This window comes from Columba livia, chromosome Z, assembly GCF_036013475.1.
Source record: "Columba livia isolate bColLiv1 breed racing homer chromosome Z, bColLiv1.pat.W.v2, whole genome shotgun sequence".
Lineage (NCBI taxonomy): Eukaryota > Metazoa > Chordata > Aves > Columbiformes > Columbidae > Columba > Columba livia.
In genome coordinates this window covers 74,490,428-74,513,135 of record NC_088642.1, presented here as the reverse complement: position 1 = coordinate 74,513,135, position 22,708 = coordinate 74,490,428, and the positions used below count along the sequence as shown (strand labels likewise).

The 22,708-nt window shown below is 43.8% G+C and overlaps 1 protein-coding gene across 1 annotated transcript; it reads right to left on the bottom strand.

The window, feature by feature from the left end:
* Window positions 1–1,844: 1,844 nt before the first annotated feature.
* RNF20 (ring finger protein 20) lies at window positions 1,845–21,685 on the bottom strand. The gene is made up of 21 exons (XM_065046404.1): window positions 21,590–21,685; window positions 18,720–18,782; window positions 18,294–18,464; window positions 18,008–18,175; window positions 17,740–17,887; window positions 17,406–17,588; window positions 16,092–16,210; window positions 15,189–15,335; window positions 14,946–15,023; window positions 14,514–14,633; window positions 13,093–13,272; window positions 12,543–12,678; window positions 10,393–10,514; window positions 9,682–10,079; window positions 8,976–9,093; window positions 7,067–7,216; window positions 5,894–6,106; window positions 4,679–4,804; window positions 3,501–3,641; window positions 3,043–3,144; window positions 1,845–2,813 (listed from the first exon to the last, which is right to left on the bottom strand). Exons 3-21 carry the CDS (start codon window positions 18,420–18,422, stop codon window positions 2,637–2,639), a joined length of 2,955 nt encoding a protein of 984 aa, XP_064902476.1. The 5' UTR covers window positions 18,423–18,464; window positions 18,720–18,782; window positions 21,590–21,685; the 3' UTR covers window positions 1,845–2,636.
* Between the last annotated feature and the right edge of the window lie 1,023 nt (window positions 21,686–22,708).

Genomic DNA, 22,708 nt, shown 5'->3' with positions numbered 1-22,708 from the left:
TGCACAAGAATGGTAGCAAGAAGGAAAATAAAAATTTCCATATTTTGCAGATTTCAGACGCATCTGTTATTTTGAATTAAATAAAAAACCTGAAAAACAACCAACCCCCCACCACACACACAACCACCACCCACAAAAAACCGCAAACCAAAAAAATCCCTCCCCCTGAAAACAAAACAACCCCAAAACCTGCCACCCTATAATATTTTAAGTTCATCATTCTACACTAATGTATTCTGTCCATGACACACAATTGTCATGTTTATAGGCTGCATGTTGACATCAACTCTTTAAAAATCCTACTGATTAAGCATAAAGACTTAAGCTGAATTCTTACAAACCGCTCTTCTTTGTACATATATAAAAATATGTACATACACATGTATTGTTAGGGCTACAGAGGCTTTTTCTTTGCTTACACTTACTCTGGCTCAGACACTGAATTTAGACAGATTATTGATTAACAATACTTACCATCTTTTCCTTTCTTTTACCCCAGAATTGACAAACTTGCTCACTCTGGCAAGTCAAAACAGCCCATCTAAAATTTTCACTGTTTCTCAATGTTTAAATTATAAGCACAGAGAGAAATTAGTCCCTTCCAAAATGAGCTTCAAGGACTTCCTGCGCTTAAACCAAAATATTATTTTAAAATAAGAATATACTTTTTTTCTTGGTGAGGGAAAAAAATACTAGTTTCCAAATCTGGGAAACAAATCCAGACTGTTTCAACTTATTGTTTCCTACCATGACCAGAGTGAGCCCAACACTGCCAGTACACACACAAACACTTCAAGCTTGATTTTCAGTAGGAAGCTGATACGATTTAATAACTGGGAAAGAGTAAAGAGGCTTTGCACCTCTACAAGGGCTGTTTAATTCAGATTGTTGCTCATAGCTGCAGAAGGAAGTCTGCTGTTACAGCAAAGCTGTTTGAAGATCCAGTTTGTTGGTGACCCAGATCCTGGTTTTGGTGAGCAAGCATTTTTACCACAAAATCTACCATCAGCATTAGTATTCCTAACGCACCATTCTTTCTTCAAGTTGACATCACAAACTGTAATCCAGGGAGCAACTTCCGCTGAGAGCAGAAAGGGTTCTGCTTTCCTTTCTTCTACACATGCTGTAATAGAACTTAAGTCATACCACAAACTTTCGGCATCCCAGCTTCCCCTTGCAAGGATGGGGTCATGTATTCCTTTTCACACTTCAGGATTTAAATAATTTACAGGGTTTTATTAATATTTTCTGAATGTTTACAGAATGATAAAAACAATAAGATAAAATTTAATAATAATATAGAAATAGTAAGACAGTCTGTGATTGTTTTCACTTTACTATTGTTTCTATTATTTCCTACAGTTGATACAAGAAGGTAACACAGATTTTGTGATTAAGGGAAGGAACACAGATGAGACAAACCTCTGAAAGCTGCACCTCCCAAGAAAATTAAGTTTAAAGGAAAAATACTATGCCCTATGAAGGAATTTTGTAAATAAACGACTTCACGTTTTGATTTTAGGAGACTTCAAATAGAGCCTTGCACTACAGGGAGCATAGCGACTATAACCTAGGCCATGTCCTTTCACAAAATTCCCAGTAGCCATGACAAAATGACTGCATAAATAATCCAACATCTTGGCCTTCCTGTTGCGTCAGAAATAAGGTAACAAAGATACAGACAAAAACACAAAGGTAATTTTAGTTAACCATTTTTTGAAAACACAGGAAGGAAGAAACTTCTCTCTACTTTAGAAGCTTAAAGCTTGTGAAAAATGCTTCCAACAACTGGACACAGGAGAACTGATAGATACTACTAGAGGCAAGAAAAACAGAAACATAACTCAGACAAAAGCTTTTATTAGACTTTGTGCATTAAAAGATTAATATTTGTGGCAAAGTTGCCACAGAGTAACTCCTACAAATTCTCTTCTGGAAATTAAGGACGTTGACAGCAATGCCTCAACCTAGTCGATGATGTCCACCCAACCAGGGTTCATCAGTGGAATGCTATTTTCAGTGGTTCTCCAATGTCTTATCTTTCTCCTCTTCTGTATACTAAGATGTGCACTTGGTTTTAGGAGCAGGGAGGATGTTTACTACTGCACCAGCCTTCACAGACTCTGTTCTTGACTCCGGAAGATACATGTCCAAAGAACAGCTCTACTGAAGGCTACAGATGCACCTGTTCATTTGTTATTTGTCCCTGTAACTGGGAAGCTATTCGCTCTCAGAAACACTACCATACCTTGATGGGATTTAACAATTAACACCCAAAGCAAAGTCCTCAAATAAAGGGCTCATTTATCTCTGCTGCACCACAGACAGCTTCCATCCCATCAAGGCAGGACTTCAGTTAGATGTTCCCGACTTAGCAGTGTGAAAGTAATGGATGGGAAATGTCCTCTCAGGCAGAAGGGATCCATAAAAACCAAGGGCAAGAATAAAAGAAAGGGGATGAGAAAGGAATCAAGATCCAGAATCTGTTTCTTTCCATTCCCTAACCACACTTCCTAGAAGAGACTGCAGATCAGCTGACAGAAGCACCGACTGCCCTAAAGGTGACAATCACAGAAAGTGAGGGAGGCTGGGTGGTCAGCACAAGCGGCAACTTTCCATCACTCCAGTGGAAAGACTCAACCGATGTAGATCCTGTGGAAGTCATTGGCACCAAAGGCAGCGTTGCACTTGGGGCACTTACGCTGCCGGGTGTCATAGCGCGTTTTCACACACTCAAAGCAGAACACATGAAAGCACTTTGTGAGCACAGCATCCTTTTTGCGCATGTTGCAGCATGGGCAGGTCAGGCGGGCCTGCAAGACAGAAATATTACAGTGAGGGTCCACTGCTTTAGGTATGTTAAAAGATGACTGAAGATCAAAGTCCTTCCATTCCTCACAAGGAGAAGATGGTTTCTTCAACGCAAGATAGGTCTGCAATGCCGGAGTACAGACAAGAGATGTCCCATAATGAAAACATGACTACACAGCCTTTTGACTGAAGTTAAGTTAAAGAATGAAGCTGATAGAGAAAGCTACTCACCTTGTAATCCTTGATTTCTTCCATCAATATCTCATCACAGTTGGGAACCATGTCAGGCTTCTTAGTGGATTCCAGCTTCCTGCGTAACCTAGAAATATCTTCCTGCATAAAAACAAGAGGACAAATAAATGAGAAGTATATTCTTTATTGCAGCTTCTTCAGGGACCAAAGAAAACTAGCACCTGGCCAACCATGCACCTGGCTACATCACTCCATCACATCCTTTCATCCCTGATAGTCCAACAGACTTACAACAGACTACATTATCATCTGGCACCACATGTATTGTCACTTTTCAGTGGACAAAAGCCGAAAGAGCCAACACCCAATAAAGCTGAAATAAAACTGAAACCAGATGCCCAAAAAAGTAGTGTAGTTGCAAACTGTGCAAGCTCAATGTACAAGGAGACAGACACCAGAGCAGACAGATATTGAAGAATTGCACATGAGGTATATACCTCAGTCCTTTTGAAGTTGAACATCTCTTTCTCTCGAGTTACTCTGTTTTCCACAATCTCCTCCTGGAAGTCATGTAACTTTTTCTGAGCCAGCTCTAGCTGCGCTTTCAGATCATCTGCAAGCTGGGCTGCATCCATGGCCTGAAAAAGGAAACCACCATAGAAATACCAAGTGTGGAAGAAGAGCTCTAGTAATTTCTAGTCCCTCTGCCTGGAAATCCAAGATTGCTCACAGAATACTCCTCAAGCTGCTAGAGATCTATATTTTCAATCTAATTTTGTTACTTCCTAATTATTACTGGAATTACTCCAATTATTATAATATCATTACTAAATTACTTCAACAGCACAGTATCTTTTTATTAATAAGTTCTAGTCATTTAGCTTCAACATTCCTCTTCAGTAGAGCAAACGGCTGTCACGCTGCAATGCATGTCACTTAGAAAAATGCTAACAATCACACAATTCTCTTATTGTTCCCAGTATTTTCAGCCTTCTATCTTTGACATTTTCTTGACTAAACTGTTTAAAGGCAGTTCTACAGCTGAACTAGACATGACTCCAAGACAAGTGTTTACTTCCAAGATCCCTCAATACCACAGAATGCAATATTAAGCACAAGTGATTGCTGAATTCCCCAACTCCTCTTCACAGTGATATTTTTGCTTTCCTTTCTGTCTGTTTTAAAGTAATTCCTGCATTTCTACTAAAAGTTTAATAACAATGACAACATCAAGCATGAGACTTAGTCTTCCTTTTCCCATAACAGACCTACTTTATTGATCTTAGACATCTGTTAAACGTCTTGACATTCTCCAGTCATATTTTCCATTTCCATTTCCACCCTTCTTATAAAAGACTTGACCCCAGTTAACTTCATCTGTCTGCTGCCACTTCTTTCACAATAGGTCTCCTTTCAAAGGCAGCTTACATCAGCTTCCTATTCAGACTTTCATAGAAACACCCATGACCTGCACCTCCTTATCACACAAAACATCAGTTTACAATACTTTCATCAGAACTCTCTTCAGGACTCCTCAACCTTCTGGTATGCTAGTCCAAAACCAGAGAATACCAAGTTCTATAATACCAACGAGAGTTCAAAGCCTTCTAGGCTTCCCACAAGACAACAAACAACTCCACCTCACAACACAAGAAGAAATCAAGCAGTCGCTCACCTTGCGTTTGTTCATTTCCAGGGCCTGGGTTCGGAGACCTAGTTCTTTCTCGCCTGTTCCAATACTGCTTTGCAATAAATGTTCCTTCTCCTCCAACTTACGTACAACCTGCAGCTGGGCATCCACCTTGGAAAGGGAGAGAGGAGGTACAGAAGGACTAAAATTCATGCTCTGCAGGTCCTCAGAGTTGTCATTAAAGCTGCATGCTAAAACTATCTCTGCCTCCCCACAATCAAGGACTACCTCTTCAGTTTGTCTTTTTCCCCCTGAACACACCAGCAATCTAAGAGCTGTATCCAGAGCTCTTCGGTGAACACTTTAAAACCCAGCAGTCACAACAAAGATGTCTTATTTCTTGAAATGTGGTTTAAAGAATTGCTGCAAGGCAGTGAACAGTTCCACCTTGGTTCCAAGGATGGCAGAATATATATCTAGAAGTACCACTAGAACAGGAAAATTACTTCCCACTTCCCTCCTGCTCATCAGGGCAATGAACCCGTAGGATATTTTATACTCATAGATCAGTCTCTGTTTCTTACCAAGGCAGGTCCCTCTGAAGTCTGAGGCAGCATACCTAGGTTGATTAGGGTAACACTCCCCCCTGTACCAATTTTGGCAGGGATACAGTTAGTTCTCTTCATAGTAGCTGATATATTGCTGTATTTCAGATTTGGGACCAAAACAGCATCAAAAAAACATTACTATTTTAGCTGTTGCTGAATAGCACACAGCCACAAGACTTTCTGTGTCTCAGCTTATAGGCTGAGGGTTGGAAAGGGGACACAGCTTGCACAGCTAACCCGAACTGACTAAAGGGATATTTCATACCACATAACACTGTGCTCAGCAATAAAAGCTGGTGGAAAGGAGGAAACAGGGAGATGTTCAGAGCGATGGTGTTTGTTTTCTCAAGTAACAATTACACATGATGGAGCCCTGCTGTCCTCGAGATGGCTGAAGGCTTACTTGTCCATGGGAAGTGGTGAATGAATTCCTGGGTTTGCTTTGCTTCTGTACGCAGCTTTTCTTAAACTCCTGAACTGTCTTTAACTCAACCCACCAGTTTTCTCACTTTTGTCCTTCTGATTCTCTCCCACATCCCACTGTGGGGGAGCAAGCATGCAGCTGTGTAGAGCTTAGCTGCCTATGAGAGTTAACACACAACACCTCCAGCTTCCCCCATCAGTTCTGTTGTCCTCTCTCCTCTCAGGTTACCTGTGTCTTCAGTGTCAAAACTTGGTCCGCCAGCTCCTCCTTCTCCTCTTTCAGCAGCTTGTGGATCTGGTTGGACTTGATACGTTCTGACATCAGCTTGAAGTTGGCATCATCCTTTTCCCGCAGCTGCTGCATCAGGCGAATGTTCTGCTCCTGCATGTCCTCAAAAGCTTGGCCCGTGACATCCATTTCTGACAGCAGAGCCTCCTCCTCCTGCAAAAGAATCCCAGGCTCTGGCAAAACTGTCTCCTGTACCCCCATCTATGACCCTGAACATTTTACCCTGAGACAACAAACCTAGCAGAGGTGAAGGAAGATGTCTCAGTACCACAGAACAGTATCTTCACAGCAACCAGAAAGCACTGCTTCCTAGAAGTCTGCACCACAGCAGAGATGGCCTGAATTAGAAGGTGTAGAAAAGGGACGTCATCTTCACAAGCATTCAGAGACTGTGGCTTGTCTGCTGGCAAAATCAGCTGTGACAGAGTTGTTGCCAGAGATGGGCAGAAACCAAGTCCCAACTCCAGACAGCTGGCTGAACAGCTGTCATATACACTAGGTGAATAATTCTACATGTGGACAAATCAACATCTTCCAACTAAGAGGCTGCCAAACTCCTTATGCTCACTTAGGCCTCTTCAGCATTAAAGAAGTGATAAGATAGAACAGTTCTGTACTATAAGGAAAATAATCTGAATTCTAAAAAAGCCTATGTCTAGTCACTGTCCTGCCTCTCCTCTGCTGAGGTGGTCCTGCTCTCTTATCATTAGATGAAGCCCTTTTTTGTGGAAGAAGGTATGTCAGAGTAGCACGCACATGCATTAATTATATGAACTGTGCAGATAATACTTTTTAAAAGATATCCCAACCTCCTCCCCTAACAGTTGATCCAGCCATCCCTCCTCTATGCTCTTTACCTAGGCCATAAACAATCAAACATTCTCTACCACCCCCACGAGCTTTATGACACACTCATGTTATGAGGTTTTTTTGATTGTTGTTGGTTTTTGGCTAGTTAGGTTTCTTCCCCTTTGATGAAGAGGGACAAAACTCACATCTCTGGCACATACAGAGAGAGAAATTCCTCCTCTCAGGTAACCTTCCTGGCTGTAACCTAAGGCAATTCCTTTCCAGGTGCTCCAACCAAGAAAGAATTTGTCTGAAACCTCTTACCTGCTTAGCCATGGCTAGTTTCTTCTGCAAATATTCAATTTGTTCCTCCACTGCTCGGATCTTGCGGAGAGCATCCTCATCAGCCATCTTTTTACTTTCCTTTTTCTCCTTGTCTTCCAGTTCTTTCACCCTCTGCCTCAGTTCTTCCAGCTACACCAGGGACAGAACAGAAATGACACTAAACACAAGAATGTGGCCTGAACAATGTTAAGAGCCTGTTTTCCCCACAATTCTCTGAAACATGGGAGAAACTGCCTTCAAAGCATAGGAAAAGAAAAAATATCTTGACAGGATAGTGTATTACTGCCAGACGGACCATTAAGATGAGCTGTATGCCCAAGATCTTGATTTTAAAAGCTTTGAAAATTCTATAGCATGTTTTGTCACAGTAGGAACATTAGTGTCTTGCAATTGTATATGTAAAGGTATGTGCAAAGACAGCATTTGCTCCTTGAAGGGTGTCTGTTCACAGACCTTCTTGAACACAAAAAGGGATAATAAGAAAATGAGGAAGCCATAAACAAAACAAACGGACACACGAACCTGATAAAGGGTAAGGGAGGCAGTGATGAGAACCAAACCTGGTCAATAATAGCAATTGTTGAGAGCCTGAGAATATTCCAGCAAGGTTATCTGACTGTGGACTCTGTCAACTGAGAAACTAAGGGGGGCAAGGGGTGACCAGAAACAAAATACACAGAGGCACAGACCTGACAAAACAAACGTGGGGACAAAGACAAGAAACAAACGACCCCAGTCATATCAGTTGATAAGCTACCACGAAAGTACAGGTACTGCTTCCAGGAAGATCAACCTGGACTTTGCAACTGATAAGACTGTAAATCAGGGGCGGATCCTGGACTGGGAGGGCTGTGGGAATCAAGCGAGTTGTACAAACCCAGGAGGGATGTGCAGAGTAAGGAGGAGCAAGGATGAACAAATTGGGGTTAGACAAGAGAAGGGTGTAAAAGGAGCTGGTCATATATAAAATGCGGGCAATCAGTACACACTTGTCTGCCTCAGCCCCGCATATGATCGCTGCAGCCTGTCCTATCTTCTTGTATCTTCTTATTAAACATTTTCTTAACTCTCTACTTCATGTGTACATGTGCTGCATGGACTAACTGCTAGCTACAGGTGAGACCTGTGTGTGAAGAAAGTAAGAGGGCCCAGGACCACAGGGGTACCAGGCAGAGGGGCCATGCTGGTACTTGAGGGACCTGCAAATGCATGTGTGCTTGTGAACCTAGAGAGTGTTGTGCCTGTGACTGCACAACAGACCTTCTATTTCTACCAGCTGAGGAGGAGGAAGGGGACTTGCCTGTCAATGCTTATGTTTTGTTTGCATCCAATATACGTGCTGTTGAAGGCAGCAAATTGCCTGTGGCAGTGTGACTGGTGGCATCAGTGTCCTCTGTGTGTGTAGGTCTCTGGGACATGTGCTCAGCTTTGCTATTGGTTGAATCTGCACTGAGCAACCATGTCCCTCATCCTGGGCAAAGGGATCATCCCTTCCCAGAGGAGAACATCCCAAAATCTAGACATTAGGAAAAGGTTCTTCACCCAGAGGGTGCTGGAGCACTGGAACAGCCTCCCCAGGGAGGTGTCACAGCTCCACACCTGACAGTGTTCAAGAAGAGACTGGACAATGTCCTCAGACACATGGTTGTCATGTGCAGGGACAAGAGTTGGACTCCATGATCCTTGTAGGTCCCTTTCAGCCCAGGACATTCTATGATTCTATTATTTCCCTGTTCATCTCAAGACTATTCTAATCTCTTCTAAGTGACAAAAATGAGAAGAGGAACAATCTCCAGTTTTGAAGATAAAAACAACACAGTTCAGGTGCAGAGCATCCAAAATTAATTTTTAAGTAACACACTAAAGGGAAAAGAGAAATTATATTTACCTCAGCTTTTGCCTTCTTCTCAGCTGCCATCAGCTGCACCTTATCCCTCTGCTCTTTGGGGGCAGAGCGGTACATATCTAGCAACAGCTTCATCTCCTTCTGGCTCTCCTGAGCCTTCCTAGAGTCAGGGGAACGTACAATTGTGAGAAGACAGCAGAAAAGTTATGCTGTTACATATACAGCACAGGAGTCAGAGCAACATTTTCTCCATCTCCCACGTGGTACGTATATGGAGTCATCCTTAACTCATCTTACCCTGATAATGTAAAACAGCCAAGGAGTAGAGGCTGGAGGCTGAAAATAAACATGTTCAGGCACATACAGGCTGAAAAGTGTGGTGGGCAGGAGACATGTACCCTAATAGTAAGCAACTATCCATCCCTGCCTTGGTACTGATGCAAGACAGGGAAGACTACTGTGCCCTTCATTAATAACCTGCTGCTGTAAAGCTTTACACAATTGTTGTGACAGCAACAAATAAATATTACTCGACCCACACTACGAAGTATCTGTTTTGGTGATTCATGCTTTACATTTTCATAGAAGAAATGTTACTACATTGTCCAAATGACAATGAGTTACAGAGGGTGTCAGAAACCTTTCATTTCAATGAACCTAATCTCATAAGCACAAGCTTCAAGTCGTCTCTTGAACACCACAGTTTGGGCACTAGTCAAGCAGGAAAGGGACGAACAACAACTCATACTTGAGCTCAGCCTTCAGCTGCTTTATTGCTTCAGCCTCTTTCTTTCTTCCATCTTCATGCTTTCCTTTCTCCTTCTCTTTGGACTCTCTCTCCTTCTCAGATTCCTTCTGCTTCTGCTTTTCCCGCTCTCGTTCCTTTTCCTTTTCCTTCTCTTTCTCTCGCTCTCTCTCTTTCTCCTTTTCCTTCTCTCGTTCCCTCTCCCTCTCCCGTCTCTCTCGCTCCCGTTCCTCTTCATCTCGCCTGGCCTTCATTTCATTAACATCTTCAGAAGCAGCCTTGGGGACAGACACTTGGGCAGAAGGATCATCAGGTTCCTGTTTGATTTCTGGAGGTTCCTCCTTTGTGTCTTCCGTGCTGGACTGGGACTGTAAGAGAGCACTACCACTGCGAGAGCGGATCTGTTGTGGAATAGCAAGAAAGAAGACACAGAAGAAAACAAACCATTAAGTTCTTAGCCAGAAAACTACCTTATCCCCCGTCCCTGGTCTTCCCAGGTCCATGTTCACATACACCTTTCCATAATTGTTACTATTTTTCATGGAGCGCTATCCAGCTACAAAGGAAGACTATTCATTTAGTGAGTGGAAGCAGCAGAGTGTAGAGTTCCATAGAAAATTACATTGCATCCTGCATGCCGTAACAGAAAGGTTGATACTGCATTCCCCCTTCTAAGCTCTTCCTGCTCTTTTCTGGCATTTCCCCCTCTGATACCTTGCTCAAGTCAGATTGGGCCTCTCTCAGTTTGCGCTTGTATCTTAACACCTCTCCCTTCAGCTGGTGGTTGTGATTTTGGAGGCTGCTGATGAGATGACGCATCTCCCGATTAATTGGGCCTACAAAAAGAGAAACACAACTGTAGCAAATCACATTTACGCTGTCTTTCTGTGAGGACTTTCATGGAGAACAAGCTAAGTGACAAAGAACCAAAATAAGACTATTATCATTGTGCCACACAACAGAGCAACACAACACATTTGCAGAAAAAAGTCATGCTGGTTTTACATGCAACTGTAAGTCCTTGCAAATTCTGAGTTCTGATTTCCCCTTACCATTACTTTTTCCTCACAGTCCTAAGGAAAATGTGTCATGCTACAAAAAAACCTCTATAATTTAAATGCTACTTTAGAAATAGATTCATCATTTCCTCTGATGAAATATGAAAATTACTGGTTTCCTGTCACAGTATCACAGTACGTTTGGGATTGGAAGGGACCTCAAAAGATCATCCAGTCCAATCCCCCTGCTGGAGCTGGAACGCCTAGGTGAGGTCACACAGGAACATGTCCAGGTGGGTTTTGAATGTCTCCAGCGAAGAAGACTCCACAACCTCCCTGGGCAGCCTGTTCCAGTGTCTGTCACCCTCACTGAGAAGAAGTTTCTTCTCAAATTCAAGTGGAACCTCTTGTCTTCCAGCTTGATCCCATTACCCCTTGTCCTATCATTGTTTGCCACCGAGAAGAACCTGGCTCCATCCTTGTGGCACTCACCCTTTATATATTTATAAACATTAATAAGGTCACGCCTCATTCTCCTCTTCTCCAAACTAAAGAGACCCAGCTCCCTCAGCCTTTCTTCATAAGGGAGATGCTCCACTCCCTTCATCATCTTTGTTGCCCTACGCTGGACTCTCTCCAGCAGTTCCCTGTCCTTCTGGAACCGAGGGGCCCAGAACTCAATATTCAATATTGAACACAATATTCTAGATGGGGTCTCACCAGAGTGGAGTAGAGGGGAAGGAGAACCTCTCTCAATCTACTAGCCACCCCCCTTATAATACACCCCAGGATGCCATTGGCCTTCCTGGCCACAAGGGCACAGTGCTGGCTCATGGTCATCCTGTTGTCCACCAGGACCCCCAGGTCCCTTTCCCCTACACTGCTCTCTAATATGGAATTTCCCAACCTATACTGGAACCTGGGGTTGTTCCTGCCCAGATGCAGGACTCTACACTTTCCCTTGTTAAATTTCATTAGGTTATCCCCGCCCAACTCTCCAGCCTGTCCAGGTCCCGCTGGATGGCAGCACAGCCTTCTGGTGTGTCAGCCACTCCTCCCAGCTTAGTGTCATCAGCAAACTTGCTGATAGTACACTCTATTCCCTCGTCTAAATCGTTAATGAATATATTGAATAATATTGGCCCCAGTACTGACCCCTGAGGCACTCCACTAGATACTGGCCTCCAACTAGACTCCGCACCATCGACTACCACTCTCTGGCTTCTCTCCTTAAGCCAGTTTGCAACCCACCTCACTACTCTATTGTCTAGACCACACCTCCTCAACTTAGCTGTGAGGATGCTGTGGGAGACTGTGTCAGACACTTTACTGAAGTCAAGGTAGACCACATCCACCGCTCTGCCATCATCCATCCACCTTGTTACATTCTCATAAAAGGCTATGAGGTTGGTCAAGCATGACTTACCCTTGGTAAAGCCATGCTGACTGCCCCTAATAACCTTCTCATCCCTGATATGCCTTGAGATGGCACCAAGGATAAGCTGTTCCATTACTTTCCCAGGGATGGAGGTGAGGCTGACCGGTCTATAATTACCCGGTTCCTCCTTCTTGCCCTTTTTGAAGACTGTCCAGGCTGTCATTCCAGACTCATAAATGAATTCCCCACAAAAACAATTTTTAATAATGCAAAATACTTTGTCATAAACCAAATTATTAGCAAAATATATGTATTTTGCATCATCTAAAAAGAAGTCAGATAACATGGAACTGGCCTCCATAGAACACGTGAAGAGCTTTGTTTTTTGAGATAAAGACCTGCCAGAACAACTATTTATCAATAACAGACAAAGAATCAAACAAGTATGCTGTTTGCTTGTTTTTAAGCACAGCAGAAAAACTCCATACCTGCTTGTTCATTGGCAGCAAGTGTCTGTTCAAACTCTATCCGCAGCATCTCATATTCTTTGCGAACTTGTGCCAGGGTGTCCTCTAGCTGAATCACCTCTGTGCGTAGCTTCTTGTGAAGGCTGACCTCGTCCCTCTGAAGAGTAAGAAGCAGACAGAACGTGGCACTGTGACCCTTGAGTAGTATCTCTCACCCCATCAACATGAGATACCAGCACAGATTAATTACTGCTAGGAAGATAAATTTCCTAAGCATCCCCAGAGCTACTCAGACCCAGTAGTGATGGTTAATGGGATAACAGTATTCTCGAGTCTGATGGAGCAGAGGTTGGACATCAGGAAAAGGTTCTTCACCCAGAGGGTGCTGGAGCACTGGAACAGGCTCCCCAGAGAGGTGTCACAGCCCCAAGCCTGACAGTGTTCAGGAAGAGACTGAACAACACCATCAGACACATGGGGTTGTCATTTGCAGGGACAGGAGTTGGACTCGAAGATCCATGTGGATCCCTTCCAAGCCAGGACATTCTATGATTCTGTTCTATGATTCTACCTCGATTAGTTCCACCTGGCGCTGGTGTGTGGTGCGGGTGCCATGAAGCAGAGTGCGGGCCTCATCAAGATGAGCCTTCAGCTGGAGACTCTCATTATACAACACAGAAAATTGGGACTGCATGCAGCGATATTCTGGGGTCTCCTTCACAGCCTCTTCCACTGCCCGTCGCAGCTCAACCTAGTCAGGAGACAAGAAAATGCCACAGAAAGAGTAATTATCTCCTTTTCTTTGGCATCTATTTTGCAAGGTAGAAGAACAGCGCAAGCTGCCACAAGCAAAGGCAAAAGTAGAACTTCCATAGCACTTCTGTGAAGTAGATGCAAGTGATATGCTCTAGTATCCATTTAAAAAGCTTGTGCCTTCTCTGTATGGACTAGGCTGTTTGTACTGCATAGTCAGATGACAAGAGTTTTTGATTCTCATGTTCTTCAATAGTTTCTCTCAAATATATGAGCTTGGAAAACATCATATACCATTTCAATGGTTTTACTGTAAAACCGTAATTACCTAAATCAACAAAGACGGGTACACAGAAAAGTATAACAGAAAACAAATGCACAAATAGGCATTATGTTAGCTTTCTACCAGTAACAGATATAATGACTGAAGAGAAATGACAGGAAGCAGAAGTACAGAATCTGAATTTTCCTTACAAAAAAAGTTAACACATGATTCTGACTACCAGCAGTGAAACAGAAATACATATACACACATACAGCTCAACACAAATTAGGAGAAAAGGAAAGCTGTAAGCCAAAGGGTCTTTCAAAACAAACTCATGTGGAGAGATGCCTCAAGATAGTTTCTGGAATCTCAACTCTGAAACTTAGGTTATCGCATCAGACATTTCTTGTAACAGGCTAAAATATCTATTGATCACTAAGAAACACAAAAAAAAATCTAAATTTTATCTACTACAGATGTACAGCTTTTTGTGTTACCACTATTAAGACATAAGAAACTTGTACACTCTTTCCTATATATCCACTCTGCCACACTGGGAAAGATTTAAGTTCATTGACTCTTTCAAAAGCCTAGCTCTCCTACACAAGTTTCCCGATTTTTTTCAGTTCTCTAGTTCCACTTGCACAGGGAAGCTGAAAGAAGAATCAATATCCATAAACAAGTTAAATCAGTTTTAACTAGACATCATTAAAATGTACCAGACAGATCAGAATGGAAAACGGGAAATAAAAAACCACTACAATTTCCAATAATGACCACGTGGTGTCACCAATGCACTGAACTGCAAGTTAAAGTCACACAAACTTTCTAAATTGTATCTGGTACAAATTATAACACAGCTAAAGTGTAAACACAGAATAGAATAATGAGGTTTTCCAGACACAGCACAGCAAGACAAAAACGAACCAACCACACAGAACACCTTCATCCTCAAACAGGTACAGATGTCTCACCTTGAGTTTTTCATTCTGTGTTGTTACTTCCTCAAGATCCTGGCGTAGTTCCTCCAACTCATTGAGGCGATTGACAGCAAGCTCTTTATTCTCTTCCAGCTCTGCATTCATCTCCTCAAACTGTTGGGAATAAAGTGCTTGTAAACCCTACTGTTACTGTATCTACTGAGGGTACTAATTAAGTAACTGTTTATATACTAACAGAAATTGCAGACTTAACAGTCAGGTACCAATACCAAGCAAGACAGAGCCTATTTCCATCAAGTGTGTTTCATAAGGAGGCAGCTTGCACACAGACAAAATGGATTGGCCAGAGTCACTCAGGTTTGTGGCAAAGGAGGTATCTAAATTCTGTTCCAATCCATGGCCCTATGCACAAGTTCTCCTTGACTTCACTCTTTCCTTTGCCCACAACCAAGCTCCTGACATTACCTTGCGGGCATTAATGGTGATCGTGCCCCCATAGAGGCTGCTCCCAGCTCCATACACCTTGTAGCCTTTGGAATTCACCTGTAAAAAAGGCAACAGATTTCATCAATACCCAATTAAATGCCACAACTGCTGTTATAGCATATTCAAGACCAAAAGAGGGTACATTAAAGATTCTCACAGCCAAGTACCACATCAAAACTGCACCCGTTTCTCTGGTTTCCTGGCAAAGAGGCCGGTGCTTACCCGTTCCAGAACATCTGCTAAGTGTCGGTTGAGCCTCTGTTCCCTTTTGCGTAACTTGTCAATATCCCACTGAAGGTCATCAATCATAGTTTCCAGAACAGACACTCGAGATTCTGCTGTCTCCACTCTCTCTTGCAGCTTGGAGAACTGCAATCAAGAGAGTATTTCAGCCACCATATCGAATAGAATCAACATTTTCCAATATTATTGGATATTACTTTTTCTCTTATTCCCCATACCCCAGACTCATGTGCTTTCCATTTATCTTTTGCAGTGGTGACAGACCACTCAATGAACTGTCCTGAATATTACCTTAGCTGAATCCCAACACAGTAAAGAAAATAAGACAAAACTGAAAATGGAAGAAGAGCAACAAGTTGGTATTATCTGACAGTATGTACTCTACAAACCACTCTAATATCAAGCAAGGACAGCATTAACACAAACAGTTATTAAAGGAACTGAAACCACAGAAACAAATACTGCAAATCCCTTAATGACTGGGATTATCTTGTAATTAATGTTGTTACACATTCATAAATGACCCAGAAAAAACAAGGAATTTGAAATTACAGCAATGTTACATGATGTGTCTCACAGGTTTATGCAACCACCTTAGCATCACCTAAACATTTCCTCTGCTCTGTTTTCTTTTAAAATTAAACCCTTTCAAACCATTGGTTTGGTTATACCCTCTCATTCAGTGAAGTCAGCCTGAATCACATACAAAATCTATGTGCATTTCTCCACAACTCTTTCCATAACTTTTGTTCAGAAGGCAACTTTCAAATTTTGTTGCTCCTGTCTCACTCCAAGGCAATAACCTGCTTTCCAAACTATGGTAACCACGAATTATTCTAAGCAACACCCCAAAGCAGATTTCTTTCTCTCTCCTTTTTATACCTCCTGAGACATGATTCGGTGCTTCTCCTGAAGAACATCAGCCAGCTCCTGCAGCCGTCCATTTTCATGTGAGAGGTAGGTATTAAGCTCCAGCACTGCTTCTTCCATCAACGAAATATCTGAAAAAGGAGTAAAGAAATGAACAGGAATCAAGGAAGGCTCTAATTCTTAAACAGCAAAGAGAAAAACAAAGAGAAAACAGAAAAGGAAATTTCTGGTTTTATCTTCTGCTTACTACATTCCTCCAGCAAGAGGTTTCTGATGGTCTAATCTCCAGCCACACAGAGCTTTGATTTGCATTCACTAAGCAAAAGGCTGTGCAGTTCAACGCACTACCCACTCCAGATGGTCAGCGATCATTCATTATCCCCAACACAGAATGTGCCCCTGTGATCCAGTGACATCCTAATGCAGGTCAAATTCATGTGTAAACCTGCTAAAACAGGTGGCTTAAGCTAATATACCAGATGACAATTAAAGGAACCGAGCACAGGCTCATGTTGCGCTAACAAAAATGCTACTACAGAGTTGAAGGCCGCCAACTGAGGATAGTAACGCTTTGCTACAGTAGCGCTAGAGCTGCCACACATCCTTGATCAGAGCGTATAAAACACTACGGACAGCAGGCAAATCAAGGATGAGTTGATATTCCACCTAAATTTTCAATCAAAATATTAAAATTCTAACCTTAAGCTAATGACGTTTTTCAGAGAGTCACCCAAATCTGAACCGAATCTGCTACATTAATTTTCAGAAGCCGGTGGTTCAGCTTTCCTCAGCAGAACTCTGCTTTGTGTTCAGAACTGACAGCTACACTAGGTAAACCAAGACACTAGATGGGTACCATTTTGTTCAGAGCTCAGAGGAAACTGAGGAGCTGGTTATTCCTACATGTTTTATTAAACTGCAGGTGAGAAGGAGTCCAATATGAGTTCGCAATACAGATGGCATTTCTTCACTTGTAAGCGTTGAAGCCTTTTACTCAGTGACTGAGGACAGCTAAGTGATAAGGTTGAACAGTCATCTGTAAATTTTCAGGTGTACAAACACAGTGCAGAGAGAAACAACCCTTTCCTTAGCCCAACACACTGGGCAGAATACTTGGCATGCAAATTTAGAGGCAGTTATAATACACTGCTAGCATACAGTACTAGTCCTTATTTGAAGTTTGGGCTATCGAGAGTTTGGAAAGCTAAGTCAATCTATTTTTGAAAATAAATGAGCACAAGGACAGGCTTTAACGCTTACAATGCAGAATCATGTCTAACGTGGGTGTACATGAGGATCCTTGAGTACCAGTCATCTTGGTCATACCTCCACTATTCAGCTTGTGGGTCAGCACATCCACTTTCTCCTGCAGCTTGTCATACATAGTCACAATCTGGGCAACAGCGCGGCGGGAGGACTCTACACGCTCCTGCAGCTGGGATTCTATCTCCTCACTAGTGCTGCTGGCTAGGGTGGCTAGGAAGGAGAACGCTGGCTCCAGTCCTTCACCTGGGAACAGAAAGAGGTGCAAGAAGTAAACGTGTTATGACAACCAACAGATCACTAGTCTTCACAATCTCTGTCACCCTTTAGAAAGGGACATCAACACTGTCCACAGCTGAAATCCATCTTTTACACTGTCCTCACCCAAGTGTCTCACCTCGTTCCCTCTCATCTTTGCGCTCCTGATTACTGTCCGAGTCTGGTTCAGGTTCTGGCACCACTAGCGCTTTTCTTTCAGACAAAAGATCTCCAACACCTTGGTCGAGGTCAAAACGTTTAAGGATGATGCGAATATTTTCATCAAACTGAAGGATGAGATAGGCCAGACAAGACAAAGAATGGATGTGAATAAAAGGAGGAGTGCCGTGAAACAGAAGAGACAAGAGAACAGCGTATGTAAAAAAATCACAAAATGCGTTACTAACCTGATTCCAGTATCGATTGATAATCAGCAGAGAGGCATCATCAGTGGCCTGACGACGCTCCAGCTTCTCAATGTGCTCCCGTAGCTCATCTTCAATGGCTTGCCGCTGGTCCAACATCTCTGCTAGTTTCCTGTTCTTGGCCTGTAGGGTCCGGATGTCCAGCTCCTCCTGTGCAGATGCACAAGTTAGATCACTGGGCTCATATAGAAGGTAGCAAGATATTTATGCGTCCAGAATAAAAAAAAAAAAAAAAGAGGTTGAGTGAGGGTGTGCAAGAGAGACAAACCGTTGAAGAAACGCCACCAAGCTTAATGGTCTCCACTGTGGTCCCTGAGTCTTCAACCCCTGCTTTCTTCTCTGGAGGTGCAGAAGGGCCAGGGTCTCCAGCTGTCCGTTTATTGCCAATTCCAGACATGGTGCCTGAAGCATACAGACTCCCACCTTCTCTAAAATCTTCCTGAATATTAAAAAACACTATTAAAAAAACCCAGCAAACCCACAGACAATCAACCCAATTTAGGGTTTTTAACATACAGATTCATCATGGTAACAAAATGTCCAACACAGTACAGACCATATAACTCAAAAGGTTTTGGAAAATACTGGTCAAATATTGAGTCTTAAAAGACACCACTGGGATTAGCTCTGCAAGCAGCAAGTTGATGGGAAAAAAAATCCACTGTTTTGTAATGTTAAATTGGAAGCACTGTACCTTATCACACTCTTTGGATAAAAATCTTCATGCAGGTTCAACCTCTGCTTTTTTGATCTCTGTCTGTATCAACAAAAATTATTTAGGTTAGACGTTAACAAGCAACTGAGACCGTGTATATACGGCACCAGTTCATACCCACTAATTGTTCTTATTACATCAACATTCAAAGTCAGTTAAAGACGAGGACAGCAATATCTTGAAGACAACCCCTGTAAGAGTCTACGTAGAGATGCTAAAAATCCTACAGAACTGAACAGCAATTCCAAGCCAAGGTCTGTGGCTGGTAAAGACCCATTTGAAGAGTTTTCCTGTCTAACAGGAGAGACACTGACATGCTGAAGCGTAGTTATCCCCAAGCCAATGAAATCTGAAAAGTAAATACTAGTTACAGAATCACAGAACAGTTGAGGATGGAAGGGATTCCTGCAGATCATCTGCTCAGTGCTCCTGAATAACACATGGTCAGTCAGCACACGCTGCCAAGGGCCTTGTCCAGTCAGCTTTTGAGCATCTCCAGAGACAGAAACTCTGCAATCCCTCCAGCCAACCTATCCTACTATTTGATTGACCCTCGGCATTTCAGCATTAAAACAGAGGGGTTTTTTTTTATGTTTCAACAGTATTTATTTCAGTTCCCTAAAATATTATTTAATAAAACAAAAAATATCACAGTAAAAGGGTTTCCAAAACGAATACAGCAGCTAGTGCTAGAAAACTAAACCAATTAGATCTTCATTACATATACATTCTTCTCCCATATTCACCGATGCTGTGCTGACTCAGTTCACAGATCTCACTCTACCTCTAAACTAATTGAAACCCAGAAGTAAATGACAAACCAACCATATGTCTAAGATTTATATTGTTCCATTTAAAACAAAAATGACACAGTTAAACTAAAGGTTACAAACTGAACCTGTCAGTTCTTACACATTTGTTTTACTTGAGCAGTTCTGTTGAAAGTAATAAAGCTACTGTATTTTTAAGATTAAGCTGGTACACTGCTTTGCCAAATATTATCATTTAACCAGCATTTTAGCTTGGCATTGCCTTTCACCATATGCAAAATAATCTAAAGATTATTTCTAAATGATTTACTGAAACAGCACATATACTGTTCCTGTAACCGGTCTTTTAACGCAAGTACTAAATACATATCAAAATTAAAACATAAACAGACAACTTTCACTTAACCATTTTCCTCCTTTTAGCAGTTGAATTCAGTGGGCATTGGATTTTAGGTAGAACGACTAGGCCATTGGAGGGTGTGGGGAGCAGCTGCCACTAAAAACATCTGCTATGTATCAGTCCAGTGAGCCATCAGTGACTACTGCCTTTCAGATTTTTGTCCATGGACAAAATATTTCTTCCATTGCCTCCTGGCACCATTCCTGACAGCTCTAGCTCCCCTTCTCCCCAATACTCATTTCCTCGCATGCTGTATACCAGGACCTGCCCCACTACATTTTCATGACCACAGACCCTCTCTTTCCTTTAGGAAGTCAACCTTACCCTCAGTCACAGGTATTCACGTTCTTCTCTCTCCAAACAAATCACACTGACTCATCAAAGATTGACTGTTCTCCCCTGCCAGAGACTCAGCTTTGTCTTAATCCCCTTTTTATGGTTAAAACCCTCTTACACCAAGACCAAAATACACCTCCACCTGGCACTCCTCACATCTACCACTGGCCAAAAGTCCTCCATCCTGACATCAAGTCATCAGCAACCTGCAGAGAGCAAACTTCCCCAGGCCCAGTACTTCTCATCTACAACCCACAACCACCAACTGCATTTGAATCCTTTCACATGCTCAAGACACCTCTAGTCAAGAAACTTTTCAAAGCTCACCTTCCAGCTTACTACACATACCAGACACTATCTACACTTTCATGTTTTTGTTCAAATAATCTACAGCCTTCTGGAGCTCCTCAAAAACATACAATCGTCACCCATTCAAACCCCAGAGACTTGCCCCAGTGACACTGCTCCATGCAGGGTTCCTACAGCCTGACAGAGCCCACCAGAGACACACAGGAAGAAACCCACTCTAAATCAGCAGACTCCTCAACCACACAGAATCATAGAACGGTTTGGGTTGGCAGGGACCTTCAAATCTCATCCAGTGCCACCCCTGCCATGAGCAGGGACATCTTCACCAGATCAGGTTGCTCAGAGCCCTGTCCAGCCTGGCCTGGGATGTCTCCAGGGATGGTTCATCCACCACCTCTCTGGCCAACCTGGGACACTGTTTCACCATCCTCAGTGTGAAAAACTTCTTCCTCATGTCCAGCCTGAATCTCCCCTCTTTGAGTTTAAAACCACCACCCCTCGTCCTGTTGTAACACATGCCGCTAAAAAGTCTGTCCCCATCTTTTTTACCAGCCCCTTTTAAGTACAGAAAGACCGCAATAAGGTCTCCATGGAGTCTTCTCATCTTCATGCTGAACAACCCCCACTCTCTCAGCCTGTCCCCACAGCAGAGCTGCTCCGTGCAGCGATCCACGGCACCGATGCCCACAGACACCCAGGCCCGTGCCCGATCACCTCCTCCTGTCTCCCACGCCCAGTGTGGATCGCCCCGATCCTGGCACGCTCGGGACCCTCCCGCACCACCGGACACCTCCCCCGTGTGCGCCCCCGGCACTGCTCCCGGGCACCGAAGCCCCGCACCCGCCACCGCGTCACACGCACCTCTGTGCAGCCCCACACCCCCGCCCCCTAGGCCCAGCCCGTCCATCGCAAGTGGCCGGTGCCTCCGCCCCCAAACCCACCCCCTCCCGCATTCCCCTGCACCCTCCGCTCCCGGCCCGCCCCACTCCAAACAGCCACCGGGGCCCGGCCGCCCCACAGACCACCATACCCACCCCAGAAACAGCCGCCTCCTCCGCCGCCACCTTGCCCCGGCCCACCGGAAGTCACCGCCACCGCCGGCGGACCAATCCCGTACGCGTCTGAGCCGAGGTCGCGCAGTGCCCGCCCCCTCGGCTGGCACCGTCCTTTCCGGCAGCCATTTCGCCCTCATCCGTCATGGCCGCTGCTCGCACGGCCGCTTGCCCTCGCCCGACATGGCTGCCGTGGTTGCTACGGTGACGCGGCAGCGCCTGACGCCAGCGCCCTTACCCGCAACAGAGATGGCGGCCGCGGCCCGGACCGCTACAGGGGGCGATGCTTCCCCGGCACCCCAGCTCCGCCGGGCCCGGGGCGGACGCCGTGGGGCTCGGCCTCCCGCCGGGGGTGTCCCGCACCGGCTCCGTCTGCCCCTGCTCCCGCACCGCGCTCCGGGGGTGTACAGAAACCGCAGGCAAACCTGTGTAAAATAGATATGTAGGAAACAATTATTTTGCAAATATAATAGGACCAGGCAGGATCTCTCAGCAAAGCATAATATCCCCCGAAAATCCCGGCCGCAATTTCCCTCCCCTGTTCCCCATTGGTTGGGTACTTCAGGATTTACAGACTACGTTGACGCATAAAACACCTTTCCCCTTACCAATCTATTTAAGGCATGGATTCCTGCTACTTTGGCTACACTTCCCCCTAAATTAACTTGTAAATACAGGTATCAGTATGTATACAGGTGTCACTACATATTCTGGGAAGAGACTGTGTGTTACATTAAAGATTCATAGTCCGATGTCCCTCGGTCCTTCACCTTGCTGGGCTCAGGCGCCAGGTCCTCAGCTATGTAAAAACAACAGTTCTTCGTTAAACGTTCCTTACGGTTAAAAATACCACACAGGCCTTGTTCCAACTAGGACTGAAGTAATATTTTTTGCTAATGCAAGTTTAAAGTATGACTTTGATATATTAGGTTTAATATCTTCATCATGAAAATAAACCTGAGCCAACACAAGCAGCAGGAGCCGCCATGACTGTTTCAGGTGCCTTAAGCTCAGCCCAGAAATGCTTTGTGCACAGAAAGGTGGTGTTAACCCTGTTTTGTACCGCTCATTTGGTAGAAAATGCATTTCTCAACTGCAGGA